Genomic DNA, 21,147 nt, shown 5'->3' on the forward strand with positions numbered 1-21,147 from the left:
GAAAGCTTAGAAGTCCAAGATCCAGGTGCCTCCATTTAGTTTGCTGATGGCTGCTCTCTGCTTTCAATAAAGGCTGAGTGGCAAGCTCACCAAACGTTACGTGAAGCCTCTTTTATAAGGACTTTAATCCTATTGAGGGAGAAGTCCTCCAGGCTTAATCGCCTTCTTAAAGGCCTTACTTCTTAATAACATTACATTAGCACCCGAATTTTGGCAGGGACACTTTAGAAATTATCTGTATTGCAATAAATGATAGCAATTATCTACCTAATATATTGGCCCAGAAAAGACAAGGTAGTATAGTTAGGTGATTACAAATAGAGGCTGCATGTGTTGAACTCCTGGTTATATTTCTAACTAGTTGTGTGACTTTGTGTGCATTTCTTAATTTTTGAGCTTTAATTTATTTATCCCTAAAATGAGGATATTAGTATCTATTGTATAAAGATTACATTAATTAATTATTGCTTTCTTAAAACAGTGGTAATATATCCTCAAAATTAGTGAGGATTATCTCATTATTATGACTATCATCATTATTGTAATCATTGTTCAGGTAGCGAACTTTTGAATTTGTTATTAGAGGAATTCAGAAATTGCTCCCCAAATATCAGTAATTGTATGACTGAGTATCTTTGTTTTTGCTATTTTGAAATAACTGCTTAGATTCACCAAAATCCTTAGTAAAAGGGTAGTTTAGAATTCCTAAATTTTTGACTGAATAAAAATTTGAAATATCATGTAATTTTAAATTCAGAATTGTAGCTGTTTTTATTTTTTATCTGCAAAGTCCTACTTTTTTTTTTTTTTAAGTAGCTGGGATTATAGGCACACACCACCGTCACAGCCAGCTAATTTTTAAATTTTTAATAGGGGTCTCACTGGGCAACCCTATGTTGAGACTGGTTTCAAACTTCTGGGCTCAAACATTCCCCCTACCTTGGCCTCCCAAAGTGCTATTATTACAGGCATGAGCCATGGCACCTGCTCTAAGTACATATTTTTAAAAGAATTTTTTTAAAAAAATTTAAGCCAAGTTCTGGAGCTTATTTATTTATTTAGAGACAGTCTTGCTATATTGCCCAGGCTGGAATACAGTGGCAGGATCTCTGCCTCCTGGTTGAAACGATTCTCCTGCCTCAGCCTCCTGAATAGTTGGGAATACAGGTGCCTGCTACCAGGCCTGGCTAATTTTTATATTTTTTGTGGAGAGGGGTTTTCACCATGTTGGCCAGGGTGGTCTTTGAACTCTTGACCTCAGATGATCAGCCTGCCTCCCAAAGTGCTGGGATTATAGGCATGAGCCACCATGCCCAGCCTAATTTAAGCTAAATTCTGGATATTTAAATAGCTTTATGCTAAGACCATTACCATAGTGTTTAATTTGCGTTTGCTTGTGGGATGGGATATTGAATGGGTTTTAATTTCCTTTGGGTTTTTTGTGTCTAATTTTACTTTTAAGATTATGAAAGAAAGTCTTCACATCTTTAAAAATTCACTATGATAAATGAAAGGCTGTGTGCATACCATAAATTATGATTAGGAATCTAAGAATTTATCTTTTGATTTTGATTATGTGTTTTTCTAATCTGATAAATTTTGATTACTGTGTTTTTCTAATTTTATTTCATTATTATTTTTTGAGACAGAGTCTCACTCTGTTGCCGAGTCTGGAGTGCAGAGGTGCAATCTTGGCTCACTGCATTCTCCCCCTCCTGGGTTCAAGAGATTTTCCTGTCTCAACATGCTGAGTAGCTGGGATTACAGGCTTGCTAACACGCCTGGCTAATTTTTATATTTTCAGTAGAGACAGGGTTTCACCATGTTGGCTAGGCTGGTCTTGAACACCTGACCTCAAGTGATCCACCTGTCTCAGCTTCCCAAAGTGTTGGGATTACAGGCATGAGTCACTTCTCCTGGCCTAGTTGTTTTTAAGATCAGCTTTACTATTTGGTATATCTCAGAGAGAATAAGCAATTTTATTAACATTTAGTTCATTTATAGTTTAACTTGTTTTATTTTAACATTTTAAAATTCAGCTTTATTTTTGCACGTTTGAATCATGAAATAAATTTCCTTTCTTAATTATAAATGCTTTCTAATGAATGTACTGTCATTTCTTTCCATAGGTTATGTTTTTAATAACAGAAGAGGATGTTTTTAGTAGACACTGTGTTAGGGGAACTAAAGAAATTACAATAGATTGATGACCTTCTATCATGAGTTTTTTGTTCAGTTTGGTTTTACTTATTTATAAACTGTCTTACAGAGATACTAAAAGTAATTGCGACCCTACTTCGAAATTCTCCCCAGTGCTCAGAGAGCATGGAGGTTCGCAGAGCCTTTCTTTCTGACATGATTAAACTTTTTAATAACAGTAGAGAAAACAGGAGGTAAGCTGAATGAGAAAACATTTATTTGCTGTGTTCAGATCTCCTTTTGTATAAGCCCATTTTATCTTAGAAAAATTGCTTTAAAAATATATTAAGGGTATGTAAATAATGTACCACATAGTTAAGTTAGAGTTTTTAGTACCAAATTGTTGAATTGTTCTTAATGTATAATGAAATGTGTGTGTGTGTGTGTGTTTGGTGGGGGGCTGTTACTTTGGTTTAACCTTTAAGAATTCTTTCAGATGATTTTTTTTTCTTCAGTGATTTAGTACCCTCTTATAATTTTCAGGAGCTTGCTACAGTGCTCTGTGTGGCAAGAGTGGATGCTTTCTCTCTGCTATTTTAATCCTAAGAATTCCGATGAGCAAAAGATAACAGAAATGGTATATGCCATATTCAGAATCCTGCTTTACCATGCAGTCAAATATGAGTGGGGTGGCTGGCGTGTATGGGTAGACACTTTATCAATCACTCATTCAAAGGTAAGTTTCTTTATGAAAGCATATTGTAGCATTTTAAAAATCTATAATTTTGAATTTTAGTCATTAAAAAATTCAGATACTTAAAATCAAGAAAAAAAGGCAAATTATTTTCTGAAAGTACAGCAAAATGAAAGCTTGAAGGTTATCAATAGAAATAAATATAAAGCATTTCTAATTTCTTTAGAATCAAAATAACTTTTTCTAATGTTGTTTTTACATGTACTTATCTTTATAATGCTAAATCTATTGCCACAGCATAAAGGAATTTATATTAGGGTGGTGCAAAAGTAGTTGCAGCAAAAACCGCAATCACTTTTGCACCAACCTAAGATTTTTTTTTTTTTTTTTCCGCAAGGAAGCCAAGTTTACAAATATGAGTCTCAGAATTTTATGCTAGTTAGAAGCTTTTGAACACAAGGTGGCGCACTATATTCAAAGATGAGCAATTGTTTAGCAATGTAAGGTAGTTGAGTAAACAGAAAAGCTCTGGCTCATGTTTGCCTTTTGCTCATCTTGCAGGTAGCTAAAAAAATGGGTTTGGAAGAATGTAGTCTTTTTTTTTTTTTTTTTTGTAAAATTAAGCCAAAGTAAGTTTAGTTATTTATGTATAGCTTAAAATTTTTCTTTTAAAAATACTATAAGCATACAGAAAGGATCACTATTTATGAAATTGGGTCACCTCTCTGCAATTGCTTTGTCTCCTCTTGTTTGCCTGACCCCCAACACCACTAACTTTTATTTGGTGTTGTCTTTTGTCTTTTCTGTACTTTTATTACGTATATATAACTCTAAACAATAAAGTTTTTTTTTTAATGTTTGTACTTAAATGCAAGCATACGGAATGCATTTTTCTGTTAATTACTGTTTTTACTTATTATTGTTTAAGTTTCATCTGCATTGACCCATGTAGCTGTGTTCATTTTCTCAGTTGTAATGTATTCCATGACATGACTTTATTTATTTACCAATTAATGAGCATTTTTGTATACATTTTGTGCTTATTCAAGAATTTTTTGCATACATTCCTAGAATTGCTGACTTGTAAGGTGCAAATGGTGAACTTTAGAAGATAATGCAAATTATTTTCCAAAATACTGTATTCCAATACAATATAGCATTCTAAAGTAGTGTATCAGTTTGCATCTCACCTATAATGCTTAAGTTCTCATTGCTTCACATCACCTAATCACTTGGTATGGCTGGAGTTTAAAAATGTGTCAGTTTGGTAAATTTAAAATGCTGTATCACCATAATCTTGATCTGTGTTTTCTGTTGTTTTGTGGGAGTTCTTTAGATACCTCATTCTTAATCTTTTGCTATCTGTTATTTATGAATATCTCCTGATTTATGGATTATCTAATTATGTTTGGAGTTTTATATTTGTACCTTCTGAGGAAAATTTACATTTCAAGAAATGCATTAAAATTTATTAGTTTCATTTATGGTGTATATTTTTTCCATCAAGAATTCTTTCTTTACTCAGAAGGAATATTGTATAATTATATATCTATTTAATAAAAAATTGGCTAGAAGGAATAAATACCAAGAATGATAATTTTTGTATATCTTTAAGTGTTTCATTTTACTGACTATCAAAGTTATTCTGGAATAATTTGCCATTCTGTAGAATATATTGCCATTTCTGACTGGGCGCGGTGGCTCACATTTGTAATCCCAGCACTTTGGGAGGCCGAGGTGGGTTGATCACCTGAGGTCAGAAGTTCAAGACTAGCCTGGCCAACATCGTGAGACCCTGTCTCTACTCAAATTCAAAAGTTAGCTGGGCTTCACCACGTGCACCTGTTATCCCAGCCACTTGGGAGACTGAGGCAGGAGAATGGCTTGAACCCGGGATGGGCAGGTTATACTGAGATGAGATGGAGCCTTTGCATTCCAGCCTGGGTGACAAGAGCAAAACTTGGTCTCCCTAATTACAAGTTTCTAGGTGTTTGAATAGCTTTTAATTACTGAAAGTACCTACAGATTATTCATTCTGCCTCCTTTTTCCTCATTGACAAGAAAGTATGCTTCTATTGCAAGTGTTTATAAGGAATAAAATCCATTTGTAAATAAGAAAAGATATCTGATTTTATAAAATGGCTTTGTTTTGGTCTCTGTATTTTTGAGGTTGATCAGTTCTAAAACAGAATTCAGCTAGCCATGGGCTAAGGGTCAAATCTAAATAAAATTATACTAGAACTTATCCACTCCTCTTCATTTATATATTGTATATGGCTACTTTCACACCATAAGGATAGTTGTACATGTTACATCAATGATACGGCCCCCCCAGAGCCTAAAATATTTATTATTTGACTCATTACAGGAACTGTTTGCCATCCTTTCTGTAACTTTAGTTTGCGCTGATGCCCAGATATTCTCACTTCTATTGCAGTAGGCTGCTGCACTAGACTGATTTTTTTTTCCCTCATACTGTGTTGCCATTTACAAAAGATTATAAGAAAAATAGGGTTGAATTTGGGCCTCATATACATTTGTAGTAGATTTCAGGGATTTCTAGGGGAGATTTTAGGTTAGGGAAGTGCCCAGAATAAAGCAGTTTTTAAATTATTTTCTAACAAATAAATACCAGTTCATCTTAGTTTCTTCAAGTCCTTAGGCAAGATGGCTAGAGGAGTATAACCTTTAAAGCAGTTGTTGTTAAAGTGTAACCTAAAGACTTTGGGAGGGCAGATGGGCTCAGTGGCACATGCATGTAATCACAGGCAGGGCGGCTGGATCACTTGAGGTCAGATGTTCAAGACCAGCCTGGCCAACATGGTGAAACTCCATCTCTACGAAAAACAAACATTAGCTGGGCATGGTGGTGCACACCTGTAATCCCAGCTACTTGGGAGACTGAGGCAGGAGAATCACCTGAACCCAGGAGGCAGAGGTTACAGTGAGCCAAGATCACACCACTGCACTCCAGCCTGTGTGAGAATGAGACTCTATCTAAAAATAAATAAATAAATCAATAAATAAACGAACTTGGGGGGCCCATGAGACCTTTTCATGGGGTCTCTGAGGTCCTTCTTTCCTACTACTATGTGTTTATATGAGGGTGGATTTTCCTTGTATACTTCAACCAAACCAATATATGCAACAGATTAAATGCAAAAGCAAATATGAGAATGTAGTTGTCTTCTATGAAGCCAGACTTTAAAGAAGTTCACAAAAATATGAAAAATAGTGCTGTTTTCTTTACTGTTTGGTTTTGAAAAATCATTTTCAATGAATGTTATTTGTATTATATATTGAGTTTATTATTTTTAAAGACGTTAATACTTGTAAAAGTTCTCAGTTAATTTCTAATACAAGCAGTAATAGCTATAATCCACATAGACTAAGGGTCTTTGGGGACCTTAATACTTTTTACGAATGTAAAAGTGTTGGCCAGGTGTGGTGACTCATGCCTATAATACCAGCGCTTTGGGAGGCCAAGGCAGGTGGATCATGAGATCAAGAGATTGAGACCATCCAGGCCAACATGGTAAAACCCCTGTTTCTACTAAAAATACAAAAATTAGCTGGGCATGGTGGAGCGTGCCTGTAGTCCCAGCTACTTGGGAGGCCAAGGCAGGAGAATCACTTGAACCCAGGAGGTGAGGGTTGCAGTGAGCTGAGAGATCCCACCACTGCCCTCTAGCTGGTGACAGAGCAAGACTCTTTTCTCAAAAAGAAAAAGAATGTAAAGTGTCTTGAGACCAAAAAGTTTGAGAATTGCTACTTTAGAAAATAATAGGGTATTTAGGGTGAATAGATGAGTGTTTTTGAATTCCCTATATACAAAATGAAGGCGTTGGATTGAGTGATATCTCAGGTGTTTTGAGCTTGTAAGCATTTATGATTAAGTATTTATATCCAGTTTTCAGTCCATTTGTGTAAGCAATGAAACAATATGGACTTGGGAGACAAGGTTTGAATCCTGATTCATAGTAATGAATAGCTGTATAAACTCAAGCAAAAGAGTTTTGCTGTCACTCAGGCTAGAGTGCAGTGGCGCGATCTCAGCTCGCTGCAGTCTCCGCCTCCCGGGTTCAAGTGATTGCTATGCCTCAGCCTCCTGAGTAGCTGGGATTATAGGTCCCTGCCACCACGCCTGGCTAATTTTTGTATTTTTAGTAGAGACAGGGTTTTGCCATGCACTCCAGGCTGGTCTCGACCTCCTTGCCTCAGGTGATCCACCCACCCCTGCCTCCCAAAGTACTGGGATTATAGGCATGAGCCACCATGTCTAGCTTGTGTCTTAGTTTCTAACAAAAACATTTAAAATGTTAAAAAAAAATTTTTTTTTTATAGAGAAAAAAGCTTTTGGAATAAGATTATAGAGAAAGGAAAAAAAATTTTGTTTTAGACAAGTGTAGTGTAGTGGTATGATTATAGCTCACTGCAATTCAAACTCCTGGGCTCAAGTGATCCTCTCACCTCAACCTCCTGAGTAGCTGGGACTACAGGTATGTGCTGCCACACCTGGCTAATTTTAAAAGTTTTTTATAGAGATGGGGTCTTACCATATTGCTCAGGATGGTCTTCAACTCCTGGACTCAATTGGTCCTCCCACCTGGTCCTTCAAAAGTGCTGGGACTATAGGCATAAGCTACTACACCTGGTCAGAATTTTTTCTTTTTTCTTTTTTTTTTTTTGAGATAGTCTTGCTCTGTTGCCCAGGCTGGAGTGCAATGGTGTGATCTTGGCTCACTACAACCTAACCGCCTCCCCGTATCAAGTGATTTTCCTGCCTCAGCCTTCCGAGTAGCTGGGACTACAGGCGTATATCTCCATACCCAGCTAATATTTTTGTATTTTTAGTAGAGATGGGTTTTTGCCATGTTGCCCAGACTAGTCTTGAAGTCCTGAGCTCAGGCAATCAGTCAACCTTGACCTCCCAAAGTGTGAGGATTACGGTTGTGAGCCACCGTGCCTGGCCTTGTTTGTTTGTTTGTTTGTTTGTTTGTTTTTGGAATTAAAGTCTTGCTCTGTCACCCAGGCTGGAGTGCAGTAGTGCAATCTTGGCTCACTGCAACCTGTACCTCCCAGATTCAGGTGATTCTCATGCCTTAGCTTCCCAAGTAGCTGGGATTACAGGTGTGAGCCACTTTGCCTGGCAGATAATATTTTTGTACAGTTTTACAATGTGTTTTAAGTTAAATTTGATTTCAAAAGAGTCAAAAAGTTTTAAAAATTAAAATGTTTATACAAATATTGCAGTAAGTTAAGGTTAATTTGTTATTGAACAAAGAAAAGTAGCTTTTAAAAATGCAGTAGACTTTATGAAACACTGTAGCCTCTATTTACAGTGTTTATAAAGTCTACTGTAGTGTACTAGACCTACACGTTTATTCACCACTCACTCACTGATTGACCCAGGGCAACTTCTAGTTTTATAAGTTCTGTTCATGGTAAATACCTTCTGTAAGTACCATTTTAAATCTTCTATTTTGTACTTTTACGATACCTTTTCTGTGTTTATATTTGTTTAGATACACATATGTAAACCTTATGTACACACATGTAAGGGCTGGGAATGGTGGCTCTCACCCCTAATCCCAGCACTTTGGGGGGGCCAAGGCAGAAAGATGGCTTGAGGCCAAGAATTTGAGACCAGTCTGGGCAACATTGTGAGACTAGATCTACACACACACACACACACACACACACACACACACCACTTTAGCTGAGATGGTGGCATGCACCTGTATTTCTAGCCACTCAGGAGGCTGAGATGGGAGGATCACTTGAGTCTAGGAGTTTGAAGTAAGGGGAACTATGATTATGCCACTGTACTCCAGCCTGGCTCACAGAGCGAGACTCAGTCTTTTGTTAAAACAAAAATTAAAACATTTAAAAAAATAGATACACAAATGCATATATTGTGTTACAGTTGTCTGCAATCTTCTGTACAGTAATAAGCTATATAGGTTTGTAGCTTAGGGGTAATACGCTATACTGTAGAGCAGGCATCCCCAAACTTTTTACACAGGGGGCCAGTTCACTGTCCTCAGACCGTTGGAGGGTCGCCACATACTGTGCTCCTCTCACTGACCACCAATGAAAGAGGTGCCCCTTCCTGAAGTGCAGCGGGGTGGGGGGGTGGCGGATAAATGGCCTCGGGGGGCTGCAAGCGGCCTGCGGGCCACAGTTTGGGGATGCCTGCTGTAGAGCCTAAGTATACAGTCGGTGATACAATCTAGGTTTGTGTAAGTATATTCTATGATGTTCATATGATGAAACTGCCTAATGATGCATTTCTCAGAACATGTCTTCATGATTAAGTGATGCATGACTGTAGTTTTGTTTAGTTTATATGTTTCCTTAGTTCAATGACTTATGGTTTTAAACAGATCTTAAGATTTTTCAAAAGGAAGCAGTTGCTTTAAGGAGAGGTCTCTAGTGCCTACTTTTGAGCAAGAACAACACTGACTCAAGTTTTACTATTCATTTATAAGATGGGATAATGCTAAGTTAATCATGGAGTCTTTTTATCTCAGTAAAACTAGACCTATCACTTTTTGCTGTGTAAGTTTACTTTGAAAACTACATGCTAAAACATTACTTATGACAGGGAAAATAAAAATTTTAAGTTATAAATTGGTTCTTGTAGTTGTTCACCTTTCATTTTAGTTTTTCATGCATGTCTTCTAATTTTATTTCTTTGTGCAGATTTTCTTTATTTTTAAGAGGCTTTTCTGTTTCATGAGGTTTATACAAAGTAATTTATTTGAATGCTGTCAAGTTTTTTGGAATTTTTAATCTTTAAAGCTATTTTTTTTTTTTGACTTTTGCTCTTGTTACCCAGGCTGGAGTGCAATGGCGCGATCTCGGCTCACCGCAACCTCCGCCTCCTGGGTTCAGGCAATTCTCCTGCCTCAGCCTCCTGAGTAGCTGGGATTATAGGCATGAGCCACCATGCCCAGCTAATTTTTTGTATTTTTAGTAGAGATGGGGTTTCACCATGTTGACCAGGTTGGTCTCGATCTCTTGACCTCGTGATCCACCCGCCTTGGCCTCCCAAAGTGCTGGGATTACAGGTGTGAGCCACTGCGCCTGGCCTAAAGCTATTTTTAAAATAAAACAAACTTATGTTGTAAGGCTCTTCAAATGATTATTTAATAAAGCTTAGAATAGAGCTGTAGTGATTCAGTCAGTAGGTGAACAATTTGTAGCAGCTGTTAAAAATTACACTGAAATTATTGGAACAAAATTTTATTTTCTTTAAAAATACCCATTCTGAAGATTTTAAAATACTTTCATACATATAGTATTGAAGTGATGCTTACTTTTTTCTTTTTGCAGTCATTTTGAATCTCAATATCACAAATTTATAACATGGTTCTTGATAAAGAACTGATGTGTAAAGAACTAATGTTGTGAATTGGATAGCTTTTGCAGAGTTACATCAGGATACATGCTGCTGCTATAAAAAGCCAAAGAAACTCAATTGCAATTTTATTGTCCAGTGTGATAGATTTCCTGCCACCTTTGTAGCAGGGAAGCTGTTTGTCACTGTATGCCTCTCCTCCGGCAGCTGAACTGGGTTTTATAAGCAGTAATAGGCTCTTCCAGTATAACTGCACTATGTTGGTTACTTTGGTCTCAGGGTTTAAAGTGTGCACCTAGTAACCTTTGTGATTTCATTGCCTTATTTGTTGTCTAGGGTTTCATTTCTTTTCTTTTTTTTTTGTTTTTGGCTTCAAATTGAGTATTTTTTCGTGCTTAAGTAGTACTTTTTTCACTTGGTATGATAAAATGCTTTTACTCATTCATTAAAATTTAAATTAAGGCATTTAAACTATTCTGAATTATGAGAATTTTCTAAACAAATAAAACTAACACCTTAGATACTGTATTTTGTCATATTGCCGTTAGGAGAATAGGTTTCTGACTTAAAATGCGTAAGTAAAGATTAGTCACGCTGGAGTTAAAAGTATAATATGAATTGGATTTCCTCCACTAAATGGTGAATTTGGGGATAAAGTCCTTAATTATCTTGGATTATTTGAAAGATCTAAAGATTTTACTTACTGTTTACTGTAATCTGATGAAATTTTAGTCACTGTATCTAAGAAGAAAGTACCATTTAGATTGAGTAAAAGCATGTGGAAATAAGATTTTTGTTTGTTTGTTTGTTTTTGAGACGGAGTTTTGCTCTTGTTGCCCAGACTGGAGTGCAGCAGTGCAGTCTCAGCTCACTGCAACCTCTGCTTCTGGGATTCAAGCAATTCTCCTGCCTCAGCCTCCTAAGTAGCTGGAATTACAGGCTTGCACCAACACGCCTAGCTAATTTTGTATTTTTAGTAGAGTTGGGATTTCTCCATGTTAGTCAAGCTGGTCTAGAACAATCTCAGGTGATCCACCCGTCTTGGCCTCCCAAAGTGCTGAGATTACAGGCGTGAGCTACTGCACCCAGCCGGAAATAAGATTTTTTTTTAAAGAATTCTCTGATTGGTTTCTTAAAATTATTTTTAAAATCATAAGATAGGAACTGGCATATGTAAAAATATATATGTGTTTATGGTGACTGTATTAAGATTAGAAGTGACTTGTTTGGAGGAATTTCAAAGGTGACAAAATTGGCCATGCATGGTGACTCATGCCTCCCAGCACTTTGGGAGGCCAAGGCGGGTGGATCACTTGAGGCCAGGAATTTAAGGCCAGCCTGGCCAACATGGTGAAACCCCTGTCTTTACTAAAAATATGAAAATTGTCCAGGATTGGTGGTGCATGCCTGTGGTTCCAGCTACTTGAGGTTGGAGGCATGAAAATCACTTGAACATGGGATGCTGAAGCTGCAGTGAGCTGAAATTGTGCCGCTGCACTCCAGCCTGGATGATGGAGTGAGACTCTTATTTCACAAAAATTACAAAAATAAAAAATTTCCACATTTCATGGATTGTCAACACTTTATACTTTAATTGCTAAGTAATTCTTTAAAAATGTCTGATTTCTGTGTGTGTGTTTGTACCAAATTTAAATGGTACTTGAAAAAAAAAAAGAGAGAGAGAGAGAGACAAAGTGTTGCTGTGCTGCCCAGGCTAGAGTGCAGTGGTTCTTTACAGGTGCCATTATCTAAAGCACATTACAGCCTGGTACGCCTTGGTTCAAGTGATCCTCTCCCTTCAACCTTTCCTGTAGATGGAACAGCAGGCATGCACCTTTGTTCCTGGCTAAAAGTATTCTTAGCTTTAATTTTTAAAACCAAATAGCATTTATTATTTTAAAAAAATTTAAAATAATAGGTTTCATTACAGGAAATCTTAAACCCAGCAGAAATGCGTACACACAGAAAACAAAAATTACCCATTATGCAGACACCTATGTGTATCTTATTATTAACATTTTGATGTGAGACCTTTTAGTCTTCTATTCTATACATGAATCTACACATACATCTAATTATTTGCTAACAAAATGTGATCGTATTTTTACTATTTTAGAGTATTATTTAATGGTATATTTCTTACATGAATTTAATGCCTGCATATTATATGGCATATATAATATATCACATTATGGAGAAGTAAAGAGCATAAGATTGAGCTTTGATATAACATTTGAATGTTATCAGACCACTTAAAATTCTAGGAAGGAGTGACTGTGTAAATGATTCAAGTTTTCTTTTTATATTCCGCCATTCTCCAAAATTATATTTGTAAAAATTGGTGGAAGAGATATTTTAAAAATCTATTGATGTATACTTTGTTCCTTATCATTGAGCAGAAATGAGCCTGCTTCAATACTATAACTCTTATTTTGTAGGTTAAATTCCTGTAAGTGGAATTTTTAGAGGAAGGAGTGCACGTTTTAAAAAGTTTTAGTGGATATTGCTAAATTTCTCTCCAAAAATTTGTACTAGTTTATACTCTAGCATCTGTTTAGACTTTTTAAGAAATTAAAATTGATCAAGATGACTTTTTTTTTTTTAAAGAAAAGAGTAGAAGTTATTCTTTTATGTCAGTGTTCTTCCTATGTTTATAAATGGGGATAGTACTACCAACCCTTAGAATTGCTCTTATGTCAATAATGCTTTATTTTACCAATGTATCTGTTACCTAAACCATTGTTGTGCATCAGAGTCTCTACAAAAGACTTCATGAATGTGGTGGCAATTATTTTGACTTATGCTCGTTGATACTACATATGGGACGATCCACCTTTTTTTAAAGATACATCTTGTTTATCAAAGGCTGGTAACTTAAGAATCAGAAATTAACATCATATTTAGCTGATATTTTCATATGAAAACATACAAGATGTACTTGCTAAACATTGCCTAACAGTTTAAGAATTATAAATTTTCCAGGTTATACAGTTTTAATATATAGATTAAAAAGATAACATTTGGATGTATTGTGTTCATCTTTTATCTACTAATTAGTAAATTTGAGACCCAATTAAGTTGAAAGTAATGGCAAAAGAAATGTTATAGTCATTAGCTCATGAGTATCTTTAGTAGTTTATAGAAGTGCTTTCTAAACATTACAAACAGCTATAGATTAGCTATCAAATGAGTGTGAAGATTAATGACTAGTCTTTTAACTGGGTAATTTAGAACAATATCTGGCAATTAATTGGAAATTATCAGTTTTAAAGTCACAAATATCTTAAGGAAAAGAGCACCCAAAAAGATAATCCTGATAATTATTCATTTGCCATTTAGCTTTTAGACCATTGGAGTAAATTAAGGGCAAATTTAAAAACCTATTCTATTTATTTAGAATAAATAAAGGGCAAATTCTATTTATTTAGGATTTTAAAAGCATTTCAGATTCCGAAATTAAATGCTTTTCTACCTATAGTTTTGTACTCTATTAATCAAATATGAAGCTAGAATAAATACATTTTCAGATATTTGAGATCTCAAAAAGTTTCATTTATATGCATTCTTACCCAAGAAGGCACTGCAGGATGTTGAACAAAAGGAGAGAATAAAATAAACAGAAAGAAATGATATATACAAAACAGAAGAGACAACATAGAAGAGAGATGAAGGGGATCTCCAGGACTGTAGAAAGGGAACTCCCCATAGCAGCTATGTAGTGGACAGATGACAGTCCATCTGGACTGAAGCAGTTTGGCTCAGGAGAGGTAGACATTTATTCTTATTAGGAGTACTTAGCTTCCTTGCCTTGACCATGTGCTGATTAAGTTCCTGTTTTCCCTTCTAATTCGACTACCTGAATTACCTGGAAATTCTCACTTTACTCCACAAAGACATGCTCTGGTTTGACCTACTTCTTAGGGTAAGGGTTCACCATGGCAAGCTTAGAATTGAAAAATATAAAGTAGTCTGCTTCTCAGACCTTATTTATGCCAATATACTGTACCTGGCACACACCACCTCTGATAGATTCTCCAGTTCTCTTGACCTCTATATTTCCTGTATTTCCTAATGACTTGCCTATTAGACTTCCCAGAAATAGCTTTACATATTCTCTTAAATAAGCTGAAGCCCTGCTGGAGCTCACAGATTCTGTATATCTTGTCTTTTCTTGGGAGCCTCAGGTGTGGCAGTATTGCTTTTCAAAATGCACTCGGCTCAGTTTGTGTTAGACTTAGTATTTCAAACTAAACATAATGGGTATGTTTAGTATATAGATAGTAAAACCATTCTTTAAAATTGTCTGCCAAAGCTCTGTCCTCCAGGTAAAACTATTTATAAACAGCAAACGACAGAAATATCAGAATAGTAATTTCCTTCTGATTGTAGTGGAGAAGTAGGGAGTACAGTCGGGCAGGGCCCATAGGGGAATTGTGAGATACTGGTAATCTTGACATGGGTGGGAGGTATGTGAGATTAAAAAAGATTGTTGTTTTTTAATCTGTACATATAAATTATATATATATATATATATATATATATATATATATGCTCATGTTTATCAATCCATTGTGTAATACAAATTCTAAAAACCTTTAATATAAATAAAATCAAAGCAAATGATTATTGAAAACGTCATTCTATAATACAGGCTATTGTAGAAATAAATGGCCTATTTTCAAAATGACAGTGAGGTTGGTAATATGTAACCTGCTTCTTTTGATAATGATAATTGTTTTATTGGTACAGAAATTCTCTTCCTAAAGTCAGTTTTCCAAACAGTAGGCTAACCAATCCCTTTTTTTTTTTTTTTTTTTTTTTTGAGATGAAGTCTCACTCTGTCATGCAGGCTGGAGTGCAGTGGTGCTATCTTGGCTCACCGCAACCTCTGCCTCCCGGGTTCAAGTGATTCTCCTATTTCAGCCTCCTGAGTAGCTGAGATTACAGGTGTGCACCACCAGGCCCAGCTGAGTTTTGCATTTTTAGAAGAGAAAGCGTTTTGCCATGTTGGCCAGGCTGGTCTTGAACTCCTGATCCCAGATGATCCGCCCACCTCAGCCTCCTAAAGTGCTGGGATTGCCACCACTGATTTTTTTTTTTTTTTAAATAAAAAGATTTCTAAGTTTTAGAATTAAGAACATATTTACAATTTACAAATATTCAGTTAGGAAAATATTCCCTGAATGTTTTTATTTTTAGGTATATCACATGACATGAATGTTCTGTATATGTTGTGAATAAAGGCTAGTTAATATCAATAGAAGGAAAATTTTGCATCGAGAGTCATTTTTACTTTTGTTTGCTTTTCATCTATGTGTATACTCCTGTGCTTCAGTAAAGCCTATAGATTTTTGTGCTTAAAAAAAAAATCAGCTTTTCTTCTTTGATTATCCTACCATCCTCTTATACTATAGCTCAATAAAGATTTATTGAATGAATGTCCAATTTGCTGTATATAATAATGTAGTTTACAGAAACAAACACCTTTGAGATTAATAAACTATAATTATGCTTATACTTTTTGCATGTATGATAGTTTTTTGGCATTTTTGTTGCAAGGGATGATGGGGGTTAACATTGAAACATCAATGGAAATCACATGATGGTGGCTATACAATAATTCATAAGAGATTTAAAACATTCTAAATTTTGTGACATTAACAAGTACAGCTCTCTCTTTAAAAAAATTTACTTTTTCAGTTTTTTCCTATTTATTTGAGTAAAAGGCAAAGCATGATATAGAAATGTTCACAGTGCCTAATATATAGTAGTCACTCACATTTAAATGGAACAAATGGATGTATGTATGGATCAGTTGAAACATTCAGACTATTTTCGACTAGTTCAGACTTTGGAAATTATGGTTAAACTTTGGGGAAGGGCTGGATCTTTTTTCTCCCATTGCTAACATAACTTGTATTCATTAGCTTAGTGAGATAATTGTTTTGTAGCTTAATAGATAAATGTAGAGCTACTGTAATGGTGAGCATAATTAACTGATATTTTTAATCTATCCTGTGGACAGTTCCTGGGGAAATTGATATTTATAACAGTTGAAACAAGTGTTACCCAGTGCATAAAATACTTCCCAATGGTACATACTTAGATTCTGGTACAAGTTATGGTAGCCAGTAGAATAGTGTATTCTTTTCCTATTCATGTTTAAAAACAGGCTAAATGACTATGTTCTTGTTGTGGTTTCATGCTATGCTACTTGTTATATTAAAATTGGCTGTCATTTTAAATGAATATTTAGATTTTTGTGATTAACTTACATTTATCATTCTAAAATAAAATATAGGAAAATTAAGCTTCATTGTATTATATAAACTATATATTTGAAAATTATTTAATTTTATATTTTGTATTCTGTGTTTATTTCTCCTGCGTATTTTAACTGATTGTACATTTTCACCTAGGTCACTTTTGAAATACACAAAGAAAACCTTGCCAATATATTTAGGGAACAGCAAGGAAAAGTTGATGAAAAAATAGGGCCCCATTCTTCAACTTCAGTTGAAGCAGCCTCTGTCATTAGAAGGGATGCTAATGTTTCAGCAGGATCCCAGCAATCAGATAGGAAGGATTCTCCTGTCTATCCTTATTTCACCACAAATGGTAATGAAAATTCAAGTATAGAGAAGACATGTTTACTAGAATCTGCATCTAATATTGTACTGCAAACTACTAATACATCTTATGAAGAAATGAAAGCTGAGCAAGAAAATCAGGAGTTACCAGGTGAAGGCACGTTGGAAGAAGCATTGACAAGTGAGACAAGGAATGCAGGTGATTTAAAAGTATCTTCTGACGTAATAGAATCTGTGACTATTTCTTCTAATTCTTTTATAACAACTGGCAAAGATTCAATGACTGTCAGTGAATTAACTGCTTCTGTAAGTTCTCCTTCAGAAGAGGATGCTTCAGAGATGCCAGAGTTCTTGGATAAGTCTATAGCAGAAGAAGAAGAAGATGATGATTATGTGAAACTGAAAGTAGAAGGCAGTCCTACTGAGGAAGCTAGTCTACCCACAGAGCTCCAAGATAATAGTTTGTCTCCAGCTGCGTCTGAAGCCAGTGAAAAACTGGACATGTTTGGTAATGATCACAAATTAATATGTCAAGAAGGAAAACCTGTTACTGAAAAGCAAACTAATACTGAAACTCAAGATTCTAAAGATTCTGGAATTCAGACTATGACAGCATCGGAGTCTTCAGCTAGGTCACCAGAAACTGCTGTTTCCCAAAGAGCTGTAGAATCAGACCTTGGTCAGATGGTGGAGGAAGGGAGGAAAGCAACTAACCTCACTAGAGAAACCAAATTAATTAGTGATCGTCATGGTAATACCTCAGAGGTTTCTGCTTCTTCTGAGCAAAAGATTGCAAAGTTGGATGTTTCCAGTGTTGCTACAGATACTGAGAGGCTGGAATTGAAGGCTAGTACAAATGTGGAAGCACCTCAACCTCATCGACATGTGCTTGAGGTGATTTTATATATTTTCTTCAAGTATTTTTTCACTGAGTTAAAAAAGAGCAAGTGTATATACTTAAATTTTATTTTGGATCTGGTTCATACTGTATTCTCTAGTAAATGCAATGAAGGTGAAGATTGTATTTCAGATTGTTAGCACAGTGTTTAGCAGTTAATATGAGTTCATTAAATGGCAGCTTTTATTATTTTTACCATAGCATGATCAAAAGTTAGCACTTTGAATGATTGGTATAATTTTAGTTTATAAAACCAATATTGGAAACACTTGCATTTTACCTTTTATTTGACTAATCCAATCATAGTGCATTATTTTCCAGTAAGCTCTAGGGTTACCTACCTGCCAGGGTATAATTTTAGTTACCAAACATGTGATTTAAAATTGTATTATGAATTCTATAAGAGAGAGGAGTCTTTGTGAGATCTAGAGGCACAGCCTTCTCCTCTATCTGTATCTCAGGGTGACCCATGAGACAATGCTTGGTAGCGTGTTGTCATTTTCCACTTTATTCAGTTCTTATCCTTCATCCCACCTTCCTTTTTTTGTTTTTGTTGGTTCGTTCTTCATTGTGTTATCACTGTTTTTATTTGTTCTTCATTCTAGCCACTTCATAATCCAGATGTCATTTAGATTTTAAATACTGCCTTTCTTTTAGGCTAATAACTCAAAACTAAATAACTGTTACTTGATTCCTTAATAAAATGCTACATAGTGGTAATACTTAACATGATTCCAATCTAGTTACTTCTGAATTATGAGAGTTTTGTACTTCTGATGCTTTGCTTATGTGTACTAAAATATTAATGTTATTACTCACTGATAATTGTTCTGTCTCTAATTTGGTTCTTTAGTGTCTTAAAATGTGTTAGATGAATTGCATAGAAGCTACTAAATTGTTTACTTTTCTAAAGCCTTCTGTTGAGCTTGAACTTATTTTATTACTTTTTAAATTTTCTGTATTAGATGTCAAGGCAACCTGAGGAGCCAGGGCAAGGAATAGCACCAGATGCAGTTAACGGACAAAGGAGGGATTCCAGATCTACTATGTTTCGTATTCCTGAGTTCAACTGGTCTCAAATGCATCAGCGTTTGCTCACTGATCTATTATTTTCAATAGAAACAGATATACAGATGTGGAGAAGGTTTGTTTATATGTTTGTTATGGAAGATATGTATAAACCTAGTCTTTTATTTTCAAAGAAATCTATAGAAGCACTTTGTAATTTCAGACATTTGGTTAAAATGTAGAATAGTAATTATTCTATGCTAGGGTTTTACTGAATTAACTTTTATTCTCCATTATAAGAATGGAATCCTTATCTGGATTACAAAAACATGAAAAGCAGAGGTTTCTCTTTTAAAAAAAATTGTAGTGATTTCCTGTAGCAATTTTATAGCATGGAATTCACCAGAAGGTAGGTCTATCAAGTTGGTTTATTACTAGAAGTGTTAAAAAACAATTAGGATAAGTATAACACTATCAATATTTCCAATGTATTTTTAGCATTAAAAAAATCCATGTAGTTCAAATTATCCTTCATTGTATGGTTTATGATTTTAAAAGTGCCTAATTTTTTATTTTTATTTGTGTAAGATTCTTGTTATGTTTAAAAGCATTTCATAGGCATTACAGAAGAAAATTCATTTTTAATAGCACATTTACCTCATAATTTTTGTCACATGATTTCTCAGGTTTGTTCCCAGTTAGGATAATTTTCTTCAACTTTTTGTATCAAGTGTAAAATGAATAGTATTTATATTTCAGCACTAAAAAAGGTCATGGATAGTAACTACTGATATGGAATGGTCTGTTCCTTCTGAACAAGTATACACCCCCTACTGCATTATCTTCCTTCAGTTTTCAAGATGAAGCAAAAGCATCTCTTATCCTCCCTCCCCTCAAGTAGGGAAACTGTGATTTCCTTTCTTTAGCTTTATCAGTAAACATCATTTATCTTTGGACAGCCATTCAACAAAGACAGTTATGGACTTCGTGAATAGCAGTGATAATGTCATCTTTGTACACAACACAGTTCATCTCATCTCTCAAGTGATGGACAATATGGTCATGGCTTGTGGGGGTATACTGCCATTGCTTTCAGCTGCTACATCGGCTACAGTAAGGACTTAATTACTATATAAAATTGGTGTGATAACATGAGTGTTATGCAACTTTACTGACTAAAACTTAAATGTGGTGGTTACTATGCATCATAGATGCTATAAATAAAAAACACTAGGATCTTTTACTTGCCTTAGAATCTGGTCTAGTAATGAAATAACTGAAAAGAATGTTGGTTCCCTAGGTATGAGTCAGCTAGTGAAAGAATAATGGTACATGGTGTTTCACCTGTATGTTTCTGCTGCTCCTCCCCACCTTTTCTAGATGAAATAATAAGTATAAATCACTCTGTGTTACTAGGTTTCTGAAAGTCTGACTTCCTGTAAAATTTATAAATTTTAGGAGTGTATCTGGTAATAATTTTTTATAGAATATGTATATAAATGTCAAACTTTTTTTTTTTACAGCATGAACTGGAAAATATTGAACCTACTCAAGGCCTTTCAATAGAAGCCTCTGTGACATTTTTGCATAGGCTAATTAGCCTTGTGGATGTGCTTATATTTGCAAGTTCTCTTGGCTTTACTGAAATTGAAGCTGAAAAAAATATGTCATCTGGAGGAATTTTGCGGCAGTGTCTCCGACTGGGTGAGCTGTTAAAAACCGTTGGAAATTTACTTAAAAAAATTTTCAGTAATTCAGAGATGACATTGGAAATTATCCATCTTTTGTTGGTGAGAAAATATGTGCTAGTTTATTCATTATATGGTTACTTTTTTTTTCATCAGTTATCATTAGTTTATTATAAAAGAGATATGGAAATTATTTACATGATGAAAGATTTCAGAACTTCAGTGGAATGGGCAGCTTCACATTGATGCCATTTCAATAGTGACTTATTTCAGTCTACATACTTTCCAAGAATGTCACCATCTCTAAATAGGAAATAATCCTTGTCATCTAGAACTACTTTGGTGCCTTCATATTCTGGGAGAAGAACTTTATCTCCAACTTTCACGCTAACTGGTTGAATCTCTCCACCCTTTCCTTTAGAACCCGATCCAACAGCGACTACTGTTGCTTGCAATACTTTTCCTTGAGATTTTTCTGGAAGCATAATGCCTCCTTTGGTTACAGTTTCAGCAGCACTCCTTTCAACCAATACTCGGTCAAAGAGTGGGAGAAACTTTCTAAACGCCTGTCCTGCCATGACTCCCTCAGCCTCAGACTCCTACTCTGCTCTGGCGCACCGCGGCAAAGAGAGACCCTATATGGTTACTTTTTAATGTACTATGCATAGTAGTAGTTAGTAAGTTGGATGGGGAAGAAGGAGGATTTATTTTGAAAAATTTACCACTGGATGTGGTGGCTCACGCCTGTAATCCCAGCACTTTGGAGG

At 35.3% G+C, this 21,147-nt stretch overlaps 1 protein-coding gene and 1 pseudogene across 4 annotated transcripts in view; one reads left to right on the forward strand and one right to left on the reverse strand.

Moving 5' to 3' along the window:
* The window catches only part of LRBA (LPS responsive beige-like anchor protein), a 746,578-nt gene that overhangs the window by 140,160 nt on the left and 585,271 nt on the right, over window positions 1–21,147 (forward strand). For all 4 annotated transcript variants that reach the window (XM_074396837.1, XM_074396836.1, XM_010338615.3 and 1 more), the window contains 6 exons: window positions 2,270–2,393; window positions 2,683–2,875; window positions 16,616–17,680; window positions 18,650–18,828; window positions 19,652–19,805; window positions 20,216–20,396. In XM_074396837.1, the coding sequence (XP_074252938.1) occupies window positions 2,270–2,393; window positions 2,683–2,875; window positions 16,616–17,680; window positions 18,650–18,828; window positions 19,652–19,805; window positions 20,216–20,396 (1,896 nt within the window). The remainder of the gene's footprint in view (window positions 1–2,269; window positions 2,394–2,682; window positions 2,876–16,615; window positions 17,681–18,649; window positions 18,829–19,651; window positions 19,806–20,215; window positions 20,397–21,147) is intronic.
* LOC101029250 (10 kDa heat shock protein, mitochondrial pseudogene) lies at window positions 20,541–20,998 on the reverse strand (annotated as a pseudogene).

Source organism: Saimiri boliviensis, chromosome 3 (assembly GCF_048565385.1).
Source record: "Saimiri boliviensis isolate mSaiBol1 chromosome 3, mSaiBol1.pri, whole genome shotgun sequence".
In the NCBI taxonomy this organism is placed as follows: Eukaryota; Metazoa; Chordata; class Mammalia; order Primates; family Cebidae; genus Saimiri; species Saimiri boliviensis.